Raw genomic sequence first — 12,928 nt, forward strand, 5'->3', positions numbered from 1 at the left:
CAGATGCAGCACGGGGCGAGCATCCCTCAGCTTTGCGCCGCCCTCGAGAACAAGAGCGAGAACGCCATGGTGAGACACGAGTGTGCCGAGGCGCTCGGCTCCATCGGGCAGGACTCCTGCCTGTCCATCCTGCAGCGCTACCGAGAGGACAGCGAGCGTGTGGTGAAGGAGAGCTGTGAGGTGGCGTTGGACATGCTGGAGTACGAGAACAGTGCGCAGTTCCAGTACGCAGACGGACTGCTCCGAGTAAACGCCGCTCAATAATTACTCAGGACTTCATCATCATCACCATCACCACCAGTGATCTCCACCTCACCCCATAAAAACCTTCTCTTAAAGACTCAGTCTGCTTCGTTATCTGATAAATGAATGCGTTTTAAATCTGTAGGACCAGTTTCCATACCTGGTGTACTTTTTTTTCCCCATTCCACATTTAGTTCCTATTGCGGTTATAATAAACTCCACACTTCTGGGAAGATGTTTCACTAGATCTTTTTTTGGAGTGTGTTTGTGGAGATTCAGCTACAAGGCTGTTATTTCAATAGAGTTCCTGAGTATAGCAGGAGATCTTCCACTCCAACACATCTTCATGAAGCTGGATTTGTGCACAGGTGCACTGTCATGCTGGATCAGGATTGGGTCTCCCAGGTCAAGTGAATGGAAAACTTCACGATGCCGAACCAAAGACCGCCCTGTACAACCGAGTGTGTGCCTACAACCTCGTGGTAAATGTTTGAGGTGGAACCACATGGCTAGAAGAATGTCGTCTGTCCGTATACTTTTGACCTTATAGTGTGGATCGAGGTTTTCAGATCTTTATGCAAAATGATTTTGGTTTGCACAGGTCGAGGTTTGAGGTTGAGGGATTGTCGAGCAGGAAGTTGAAAAGCGAGGACGTTCGCCAGAGCTGGACAGCAAATCTGAAAGTCCAGATATGAAAAAAAAGAGAAGTTTTTTTATGACTTGCTCGGTGGGGTTGGTCGGTGGGTCGAAGGATTTATGGCACATTTTCGACCGCCTTCAAATTCGACGCTCAAAATCAAACTATTGATGGACACGCAGAATAAACCTCCTGTTTGGCAGCTGTTGCTACTGTATTTCTTGTTTTAATACGAATGTGTGGAGAAATAAAAGAAATAAAACGCTCAAGCTGTCGGATTTTCTGTCTCGCTCACAGGAAACCGATGCACATCGAGAAAAACAAACCCACGGGATTAAATGCTACGTTTATAACTCATAATTCCTGCTGTGAGATGCGGTTTTACACGTACGTGTGCATGTTTTTGTAGTAAAGTCAGTAAGTGGTCGTTCTGAAAAGCGAAACAGTTCGAAAATAAATGATTACTACATTTTCATAGACAATAACACTTTTTTGTGAATTATAGCTACATCTTTTTCTTCTTTCGGCTGCTCCCATTAGGGGGCGCCATACCCCCCTGTCCTCTACATCTGCCTCTTTTAAACCAACTACCTGCATGTCTTCCCTTTACCACATCCATAAACCTCCTCCTTGGTCTTCCTCTTTTCCTCCTTCCTGGTGTCTCCATCCTCAACATTTTTCTACTGATATACCCCATGTCCCTCCTCTGCACATGTCCAAACCATCTCAATCTCACCTCCCTCACCGTGTCTCCAAAACGTCCTACATGCTCTGTCCCTCTAATAAACTCATTTCTAATCCTGTCCATCGTCGTCACTCCCAACGAAAACCTCAACATCTCACATGTGCGGAAGTATTTACACCCTTTACTTGAAGCACCTTTGGCAACAGCCTGAAGTCGTTTTGGATGTGATGCAACAAGCTTTGCACATCTGGATTGGGGGATTTTCTGCCATTCTTCAGGCAAAATCCTCTCAAGATGGGTCAGGTTGGATGGGAAGTTTGCTACAGATGCAGGTTGCGAGCTCTGACTAGCGCGCTCCCCGACCAACCAATCAAAAGACGTCAAAATGCTAATGTGCCCGGAGGTCGGCTAGGGGGACTCGAAATGGGTACATCGCAATCTGATTGGTTAAACTGACATCTTAGATTTGAAGCTACCATGAGTCGACGCTGAACGGGAGAACGTGACGCCTGGGGTTGAAATCCGATTGGATGTTGTGTATCAGTGTGCTGACTCGCTAAAGCCGCCGATCTTACACTCAGAGGTGCTTACGATCCTGATGATCAGGGATTTTTTAGAGGGGTTTCAAGCAGGGGGGATAAAACCGAGTAGTTCGTATCTCCAGCTAATCCTGCACAGCGAGTGGTCCGTCTGATCCGCTAAGACGAGTCGACGCGGTCTAATCCGTCAGCGACATTTATCTAAAGTACAATAAATCACGCTTCCATTATTTTCCATTCAAATGAAAAAGAGTTCCAAAGAGCATTATTCTTCTATATACACACACTTCTAAACCATTTTTAATACGAGGAATATGTGATATTACGAATTGTTTGTTTTTTGCCGTTAAGTCCAGGATTGTTTTTCGGTACTCAGCAAGTCCTGGGATGAACCTCTTAAAATCATAAGCACTAGAATTAGGAATTAAGTTCGAACATGAAGCTGAGGAGAAAAACAAACCTGTGGCAGAAACCGGAGCTGAAGCTCAAACTGAAAGGTCTTCGACTTTGGGATCCGAAGGAACCACGATGCACCCGTTTATGATCGGCATCATAACCATCAACACTTCCATCACTGTTTTTTACTGGGCCTACATCCTGACACAAGCTTTCTGCTCCAAGACTGAAGACGAGAGTGACAAGGACGAGCCGGAATAAAAGTATGGTCTGAGAAAAGAGTCGATCATATCATTCATATCATTATTATTGTTGTTGTTGTTGTTGTTGTTATTATTTCGATGTGTACATATGGGAAGCCTGTGTTCATTTTATTCGAATGATTTATTCTTCAGCATCAATTCAGCTTTAGGTAAAATCACACAGCTTTTTTTTTGTCGTTTTTCTTCATCTAAAACCATCTGCTTTGTATCAGGAAATGCACACACCATCATCAGAGCTTTATTTCTACTTATCTTTTATTTGATTACGACTTATTTTTGCAGATTGAACTTCACAAACTGACTAACGTGGTGATTTTTCCTTACAGGCAGTGTTTCTTCCCTGCTATCACGTCCCAGGTTTTTCCAGATCTCATCTTTTTTTTTTTCTTTTTTTCTTTTTTAGAGATGAATCACACGAACACGTGCGACGACAAATACAAAGGTAATGCAGCCTCCTATTTCTATTTCCACTCCTTTATCAGACACACTGTGGGAAATAATCGAAACAAATCAAGAGATATAAGAAAAAGAAAAACGGCTTTAATGTTTAGGATTTTAAAAAAATATAATAACTATTTTTAATAACTTTTTTTTTTTTTTTTTTAAAAGGAACCGTATGCTGTGCAGGGAAAACAGGAAAATCCATAAGGGCTCATTTAAAGCCTCCAATAACAATAAACAAATCAAAAACAACTAATTATTTTAGAGAAAAAAATGTGATAGGAGGGTTACTGCAAGAGTGAAAGGGAAAGTTTATAGGACTGTGGTGAGACCTGCGATGTTGTATGGTTTAGAGACAGTGGCATTGAGTAAAAGACAGGAGGTGGAGCTGGAGGTAGCAGAGCTGAAGATGTTGAGATGTTCGTTGGGAGTGACGACGATGGACAGGATTAGAAATGAGTTTATTAGAGGGACAGAGCATGTAGGACGTTTTGGAGACAAGGTGAGGGAGGTGAGATTGAGATGGTTTGGACATGTGCAGAGGAGAGACATGGGGTATATCAGTAGGAGAATTCTGAGGATGGAGCCACCAAGAAGGAGAAAAAGAGAAAGACCAAGGAGGAGGTTTATGAATGTGGTGAAGGAAGACATGCAGGTAGTTGGTGTGAAAGAGGCAGATGTAGAGGACAGGGGGGTATGGAGACGGATGATCCGCTGTGGCGCCCCCTAATGGGAGAACCCGAAGGAAGAAGAAGATTTTAAAGAAAGAAAACCTTAAATTATAATAACACATATGTACATGTAAATGACTGCATTAATTACATTGATGGAAATCGGTACTTGAAACATGCAATAATATAAGAAATGGACAGAAAAGTAAGATTTGCTCAAGAACAAGAGAAGTTGATCAAACCAAAAGTTTGTGGACACCTGACCTGTGCTTGAGAAGGTCTGGGGTGCAGTCGGTGTGAGAAATTTGTCCCATAGGTTTACAGTAGGGTTTGAGCAGGAGATCTTTCACTCCAACGCATATAAAGCAGATCTTCATGGAGCTGGATCTCATTTGTTATTGCTCTCTTCCATCCTCACAGTCCTTTATAATCTTTACTAATTTATTTCATTAAGATCTCGATCGTAGGCGCTTAATATTAATACTTAATTAAGTATCGCTGTCTGTGTGAGTGCAGCAGATTTATTCAGGTGAGATATCCATTAGAGGAACAGCAGAACATGTCAGAATGTACACAAGAAAGAAAGAGAGACTACACTTTAGATATGAAGAATAATTGAGGTCATGAGGGAGGACGGATAGAAGGAAGAAAGTTAGTGGTGGAAAAATCAATTACAGAGTGATAGAAGAAAAAAATCTGATTGAGAGAAAGAGTGACAGAGAGATAAAGAGGGCGTGGTTAATAGTAGAAAGACGGGGGGGGCAAAGATCGACAGACAGAAATTTTATATGAGTGTAAGAGAGAGACAGACAGAAAGAGACGGATTGAGAGAGAGAGAGAAAGAGAGAGAGAGAGAGCGAGAGAGACAGTCAGACAAAGATTGAGCGAGAAAGAAAGAAAGAAAAGATTGAGTGTAAAAGACAGACAGACAGAGACAGATTATAAGAGTGTGATAGAGAGACAGACAAAAGAAAGACAAAGACAGAGAGAGAAAGAAAGAAAGAAAGAATGACAGACAGACAGACAGACAGATTATAAGAGTTTAAAAAGAGACAGACAGACAGACACTGAGTGGTGGAAAGATAGTGGTGACAAAGTGAAAGTAGAAAATCCGATGGAGTGAAAGAGTGACAATTAGAGAGATAGAGAGGAAGTGTTAAAAGACGGGGAGTGAGAGTGATGAAGGTAGATTGATTGGAATAAATGTCGAGAGAGAGAGAGAGAGAGAGAGAGAGAGAGAGAGAGAGAGAGCTACATGTAAATCGGTGGAAGGAAAGATGAAGTGAAAGAGTGATGGAGGAAGAGTGGCTTCAGGTCGTGAACACTGGTGTGTGTGTAGTTTTACTGGTTGTAGTTTGAACCCCGTACATTCCGAGCCCGGCTCTGAACATTCCCTTAATGGAAGGATGGAAGGAATATTTTTGATCATCTGCGACTGAAAGTGTTAAAATACCCAAACAGCTCTTTTACTGCTCTCAGGATCTGCACCAGACACGATCTGTAAATCCTGACACTGAGGAACTCATGCGTGCTGAACGTGTGCTATGATAATGTGGATTAGCGAGACACACACAAGAAGGTCAGAAAGGATGGAGGTTGGATGGAGATTAAGGTCATGTGTGAAAGGATAAGAAATACTCCAGAGCCTTTAACACATCAGCGAACAAGCCGCGTCGCCGGTTAGAGACATCAGAGAAGAAGAAGAAGAAAAAGAAGGAGGCTTGGTGTGAAGATCCAGTGATGCATCCTCTAATGGTCGCCATCATAACAACCAACACGTCGCTCTCGGTGATACTGTGGAACTTCCTGCTGTCTCAGGTGTTCTGTAAGAAGATTAAGGATGCACCCAGATCCGAGGGGAACATACCTGTCTGAGTGAGCTGCTACACAATGCACAGGTTTCTCCAGGTTTCTCCTAAAATCATGCTAGTATGCTAGCGGATTAGTTATAATCTATTGTCATAGGTGTCACTATTTGTAACTGTTGCTCCAAATATTCACATTTGTATTTAGATTTAAGCTCAGAGTGGGCGTGGTCTAAACAGGAAAAAAAAACGCTGCTGTTTGAAACACTGAAAGACACAACAAAAAAGAAAACGCACAACATTTAGAAGGTTAAATACAAAAAAAGTGAGACATGTTCGCAGGCCCAAGACAAAATTTATATTGGAGGCTCCTGTCCTTCTTCTCTCCATCTTTCAGAATTAATAAAAAGCACCTGAAATAATTATTTTCGAACTTTTTTATTTTAACAAAACCTGTTATTAATATTTTTTTATAGTTATTTACTATATCTAGTTTATAACGCTTCTTACTAGCTCGGAGTTCAAAAAGATTTTAAATTTGCGTATGTATGGCGCATTGAATCCGAGCTGATCGACTGTACAGTGACATTGCGTCAGGAGCTGACCTTCAAAAGACTAAAGAAAAATTTTGTAAATAAAAAAACAGCATTTTTTTCATTGTTGTTGTTAAAGTTGAATTAACCGCGACACCAGGTGCAAATAGTAATCCAGCTTTGCTTTTTTTGGATAATGGTACTGAAACCTTGATTATCAGCCAATATAATGAGTAATACAAAAAAGGATTACTGCCCCGCTTTACCGCGGTTGAAATATCGCCCCCCCTGGCTTATTTAGGAATTGCGTTTGCCACATAAATAATTTGTTTGCCCAGTCTTTAGCAGGTTGCATAATAGATCAAAAAACTTATAGGGAATAGTTTTTATGTTGAAATAATAAAATGTAATAATAAAAATATAATTATTAAGTAAAATGTTAACAGTACAGTACTGTATACAAAAAATTTTTTTTTAGGGTGGCGCCTGTTTATCGTGGTTTTTCGTTTTGGAACGTAACCAGAGCGATAAACGGGGGATTACTGTAATAAACAATAAAAAAACAGTTTAAAAAATATGGGATGAATGTACACAGCTACGAACATGACTTGTTAAAAAAAACGGCTTCGTTTTCATTACGGTATTATTACTTGTTCAATTTGACGTCGAAAATGTCCTAAATCCGATTTTCAATTGATCGAATCGGGATTTTTCTTTTCTTTTGCCAGGATCAACCCACCATCAATAGCGGATTGTTGCATGTTTCAAGTTTATTTCTATTGCGATTTTTACAATAGACGTCGTCTCAAAGCAGCTTTACAGAACTTAAGAATTAAAGTGAATGATGTGTGTTGATCCCTGAGCCTGGGGTGACTGTGGCAAGGTAAACATTAAAAAGTCGGGTTAAATCAGGTACTGATGTAGATGAGGGTGAGAACACTTGGGGTGCATCCCAAAGGTGCTCAGTAGGGTTGAGATCAGAGCTCTATAGCAGACCGGTCAAAATCTTCCTCTCCATTGCACTGGGGCATCGTCATGCTGGGACAGATTTATGTGTCTTAACATCCAGACATTCTATACAGTGTGCAACAGTTTGGAGAGAAAAAAAATAAACAACACACATGGCAGGAAAGCTCAGGTGTCCCAATACTTTTGTACAAATGTGTATATTTTGTATATATCTTCTTAGCTGAACAATGACAGAGTTTTCACCTTCATGAAAGGAACACCAGCGTCAGCGAGACGTCCAGCACCTTAGCCGCTGTCTCAGCACGGGATTAGTCGGAGTAATGCAAGGTGGTTCCGATTAATTACTGAATTACCGCACGCTCACCAGGGATGCGCATCTCCATAGCCGAGTGGTGCTGAGAGAAAGCGCTCGAGAAATCGATCTACAAATCAAATATTGGTCGCAACACTATTGGTCACTTTCGAAATAAAAAAAAGTAAAGCGCATCTACTAATAATTATATAGAAATTATTTACAAACACAAATATGTTCAAAACGATGCATCGCGATACAAATGCCAACCTGTATCTCTATCTCTGTATGCACTCTTTTTAAAATCGTGTGACATTGTTAAGTTTATGCAAATGCACTGATGGGAATCAGTGACTGTTATTATGCCTAACACTCACCAACATCTCACTGATCTGTAACTTTGTTTTTTTCACTTTTTTATGCCGTGTGTTATGGTTTTTAAACCTAATAACTTACCTAAATGTAGAAACTGCTTAGCGTTGACATAACACGTTGAAGAACGCTCCTCTTCCGGGCTGCTTTTGAACTCTTTCATGCATTAATGATTTTGTCATGTGTTAATGAGGAACTGCAGAAAGTGCAACATAAGATACAAGGGTGAGGATGCAGTGGCTGATGGGACTCTGAGGGCCAGAGCCATAATCCTGAAAGACAACTAGATTTTGACATTCGGAGCATTAAATACATTGATAAAACTTATATGCAGCATAAGAAAAAAAAAGCACTAAATTCTATATACACTGTATGAACTAAGGTTTGTGGACATTTCATTCCACATTTAGTCCTTGTTTGCTGTTATAATAACCTCCACTTTTCTGAGGAGATGTTCCACAAGATTTTGGAGTGTATTTGTGAACATTTATGTGGGATTTCATTCTTGTTAATAAAGTCAGGTACTGATGTAGGTGAGGTGAGGAGGCCTCACCTCACCTCAGCGTTCCAATTTAACCCAAAGGTGTTCAAGAGGTCAGAGCACTATTGTAGGAGATCTTCCATTCCAACCCATGTACACCATATCTTCTTGGAGTTTCATGGTGCATAAGGAGCAATAAATTTTTCAACAGTCTTCGAGTGCAGAGCATGAAAGGGTTAAAGCATCAACACTACGATCGAGATCGTTCTTCACGACTGCAATAATGATCATCTCTATTTCCAAACAGATCGGTTCCTCGGCCTTGACCCAGACGAGGATGAAGAAGAAGAGAAGGTGGTGGAGTCATCTGGACAGGAAGTCGGAGCAGGAGAGAGGACAACGACCAACAGGAAAAGAACCATAGAGTCATCGGCAAAACTCCAGGATTTTACCTTTCATTAAAAACCTGATACTACAAAGAACATCTTTATTTAAAAAAAAATGATCTCCATTACCCAAGTTTCAAACTTTAGTTAAACATCTGAAGTGAAATGTTCTTTTTAGATGACTAGCATGGAACAATGTTTGTTCCCTAAACTATACTTTACGTCAAACCCTGTCGTATATCATTCACATACACTGTATAGACAAAAGTATTGGGACACCTGACTTTTCCAGCCATATGTGCTGCTTCCCCACACTGTTACTACAAAGTCAGAAGCACACAATTGTACAGGACGTCTTTGGATGCTGCAGCATGAAATTTCCCCTTCACTTGAACTAGGAGACCCAAACCTGTTCCAGCATGACAATGTTCCAGTGCACAAAGCCACCTTTGGGATGAATTTTTTACATTTGCCGAACACCAGGCCTCCTCACCTCACCTACATCAGTTTACGAACTGACAGAATCTCGCACTAATCTCCACAAAATCGAGTGGAACATCTTCCCAGAAGAGTGGAGGTCATTATAACAAGCTATAGAGCTCTGATCATCTCTATTTCATTAATTGAACACTGCACCCCAGGCATCACATTTACAGTTTATCCAGTACGACTTCTATTTTTATCTCATTTATACAACGATCTTACTCAAAGGTCGCTTGGAGCACTGGGTTTGATTTAAACTCGTAACCTTCTGATCCAATGTTTTAATCACTGACCCCCCACTTCCCTCACTACATCAGTACCTTAACGCCCTTGTGGAGCAGAAATCTCCACAAAATCATGAGTAGTTGAGGTTATTATAGGAGCAAATGTGGAATTGGATGTTCAAAGGTCACATAGTAATCTTAAGGTCGGGTGTCCACAAACTTTTGGAAATAGAATGATTAAGCATTATATAAACACTTTGTTAAATTAGATAAATAGAACCTTGACACGAATAAATAATTATTGATGTAAACGTGTTTGTGTGTGTGTGTGTGTGTGTGTGGCATTTTGTGGATGAGATACTTTATGGTTAACAGTCAAAACAAAAAACTGTCAAAAAAAAAAAATTGTCAAAACAATCATCACAGTGGAGAAAATTAATTGCTGAATAATGTTATGACACATTGACGTCACGTGACCTCATTGACCCCACGCCCTCCAAATATAACAGGGAACATAGATGTGTGATGGTGGTGGGTGGCGGCTTGAGAAACAAGGTCTTTTCTAATGAGAGGTGGTATCAAAATGTTTTGAGACTAGTTTTGTAACACACCAGCAGATGGCAGCACAGGGCTACACCCACAGTCACAGGGAGCACCGACCTTCATAAATTGTGTGTACATCGATAGCTGTGCAACTGGTGTTATATTGACCACGTGCGTTACCACGTCCGCTATTCTGACCACGTGCGAACTCTGTGCTCTCCTCACACGTGAGTTTCTCGTCGGGAAAAATCTCATGATCTCACTTCCGCATTCACCCGACTCACCAGATTTGTCTCCTGCGAACTTCATCCTCTTCCCGAAGATGAAGATCCGGCTCAAAGGTCACCGTTTTGACACACTGTTGCGGAGATCCAGTACGAAACGCAGAAGGAGATTGACACGCTCCGAAAAGAAGACTTCCAGGACACGTTACAGAAGTGGCAGAACCGCTGGGAGCGCTGTATTGCTGTGCGAGGGGACTATTTTGAAGGTGATAGTGTATAAACGTAGATAAATAAAGTACTTTCTTGTAAACAGAGCGAGTCTCGAAACTTTTTGATACCACCTCATACATGGGAGCAGGTGAACCCAAGCAGAAAGAGGAAATCAGAGGAAAGATTTTTATGATCGTGACGAGGCTGGAGACATTTCCAACAAAACCCTAGAACTTAAATACACAGATAATTACACACAGGTGAAAGCCATTAACTAAACAGCGGGACAACTACAAGAGGGAACAGTGGGGACATCTGGTGGACAAAGGGAACGGTGCAAGGCAAAAACGTTGAAGAAATGGAAAATTCCTGTCAGTAACATGAACTGCTTTGTGTGTTTTAAAGTGAGAAACTAATGTTCAGTAATAACTTTTGCACCATGAAGCACCATTTTTTCTTCAGGAAATATCAAATACTAGTTTCAATGTTCCAGGTGTTTTTTGTTTTCCTGTGATTTTTTCTCTCAAGAACATGGACACAGGTTTAATTCTTGTCCTTTCCAACATGGCTGCTGCTCGATTTCTTCCCCCTGATGTAATACACTCTTATACTGTGTGTCTGGATAGATTTCTGTATTGTTTTTAATTCTACAATCTACTACTGGTCACAGTGTGAGACGAGACTTGTGTTGGAGAAGGTGTGTGTGTGTGTGTGTGTGTGTGTGTGTGTGTGTGTTAGAGAACGTCTCATGGGCCGAAACGTCAGGTTAAGATGGATGTATGAGAGAGAGAGACAGAAAGAGGAGGATTAAATGGAAGGATTAGTGCTATCAAGCCTGGATTAAAAGATGGACATACACACAAACACACTTCTTATCCATGCAGAAGGGGATTAAACGTAATGAAGGTGAAAGCTATCATTCAACATTCAGCATTTTATACCACAACACAACTGAATTTTTATACGGTCAGACAGAGTTATTTTAGACAGCAACTTGTCTTCAAAATATTAACCAAGTTACAAAAACAGCCTTCTTTCACCGTAGAAATATTTCTAAGTTAAGAAACGTTATCTATATCTGATGCAGAGAAGCTCGTCCATGCGTTCATGACCTCCAGAATAGACTACTGTAATGCATTACTAGGTGGATGTCCTGCATCATTAATAAACAAGCTTCAGTTCAGAATGCAGCAGCCAGAGTTCTCACAAGTTCAAGGAAATATCACCACCAATATCTCCACTGCTTCTCTTTCTCTACCCATCCCGAGGCATCCTGAGGTTTGGCCAGCTCCAGTCACCTCCCACCTCATGAAGATTATGGACCTTTGAAGAAGTAGATGCCGAACTCGCAAACATCCCGAACCATCTAGAGACGTACCAGTGCCAATTGGATTCCACTACATGTGTGGAGTTTTGACATTGGACCTCCTGGAGTGTTTAAAGGCTCTGGCATGGAGAAGCTGGTGCTGGATCTGTGATGATCTCAAATGTTGAGCTATTTTATGAGTTGCTCAGTAGCTCCTAGTTTTATAACCATAAAGACTGTAGAAGACTGTAGAAAGAATATTACATATAATATTATACTCCAGTGCTCATGTTAGTTCTCACTCTCCAGTGTTCTGTATTGTTGAAAGCTGCTTTGAGACAGTGTCTGTTGTGAAAAGCGCGTATAGAAATAAACTTGACTTGATTTAACAGAGTGAAAATTTAACAAGGAGACTTGAACTAGGAGACACAAACCTGTTCTAGGATAACAATACCCCTGTGCATAAAGCCAGCTCCATGAAGATATGCTTTACATGAATTGGAGTTGAGGATCTCCTGCTATAGCGCTTTAAACTCGTACCTGTAATGACTAACTGGCTGAATCTCGCACAAATCTCCAAAAAAACATTTTTCTTCAATAAAATCTAGTGTGCATTTTCCCAGAAGAGTGGAGGTTTTTCTAAGAGCAAATGAGGACTACTTGTGGAATGGGATGTTTAAAAAAGCACTACATCTTATCCTTAGGTGTCCAAAAACTTTTTTGTCCACATAGTGTCTCTACTTTGAAAAGAAATTGAAAAGAAAAAAAAAAAACAAAGCTTACAAAAAAGAGAATCCTGCTGCAATCCTTTTCATGTGCGTTACATAATAAAAATCCCCCAGAAACAACTTTGTTTAGTCTCTGCCTCACACTTTGAGTGCATCGACATCATCAACAATAGTCACCCCCTTAAGTCACCCCCAATCCATCTCATTTTCACACTTCTGACATCACGTGGATGCTACATGTGTGTTAGAGTCAGAACTGGATGTTTTCACCAACAGGCCAAAATTTACTGCCTCTGTCCCCCGTCACTGTGGTGTCTACTAACCCTAAACTACCACATACACACACCCACAATGTAGAATGTTTGCACTCACAAGGAATTTGTTTTGGTGACAGAAGCTTCCAGTAGCACATTTTAAAAAAAGTTAAATAGAAACAATTAAATATATAAAATATAAATTTGTATAAAGAAAGATAAATTGAGTATTAATGCACAAAA

General features: G+C 40.7%; 2 protein-coding genes across 2 annotated transcripts in view; both read left to right on the forward strand.

Moving 5' to 3' along the window:
• dohh (deoxyhypusine hydroxylase/monooxygenase) overlaps nucleotides 1–1,149 on the forward strand; it is a 4,527-nt gene extending 3,378 nt beyond the window's left edge. Inside the window, exon 5 of the mRNA XM_046870802.1 lies at nucleotides 1–1,149. This exon is cut by the window's left edge and continues 53 nt beyond it. Coding sequence (XP_046726758.1) covers nucleotides 1–264 — 264 coding nt within the window. The 3' untranslated portion in view covers nucleotides 265–1,149.
• Nucleotides 1–11,137, forward strand: part of haus5 (HAUS augmin-like complex, subunit 5) — a 37,632-nt gene extending 26,495 nt beyond the window's left edge. Inside the window, exon 20 of the transcript XR_006928273.1 lies at nucleotides 11,095–11,137. The gene's annotated coding sequence lies outside the window, so the exon portion shown is untranslated. The remainder of the gene's footprint in view (nucleotides 1–11,094) is intronic.
• Nucleotides 11,138–12,928: the final 1,791 nt, after the last annotated feature.

The sequence above is a fragment of the Silurus meridionalis genome, chromosome 17, assembly GCF_014805685.1.
Source record: "Silurus meridionalis isolate SWU-2019-XX chromosome 17, ASM1480568v1, whole genome shotgun sequence".
In the NCBI taxonomy this organism is placed as follows: Eukaryota; Metazoa; Chordata; class Actinopteri; order Siluriformes; family Siluridae; genus Silurus; species Silurus meridionalis.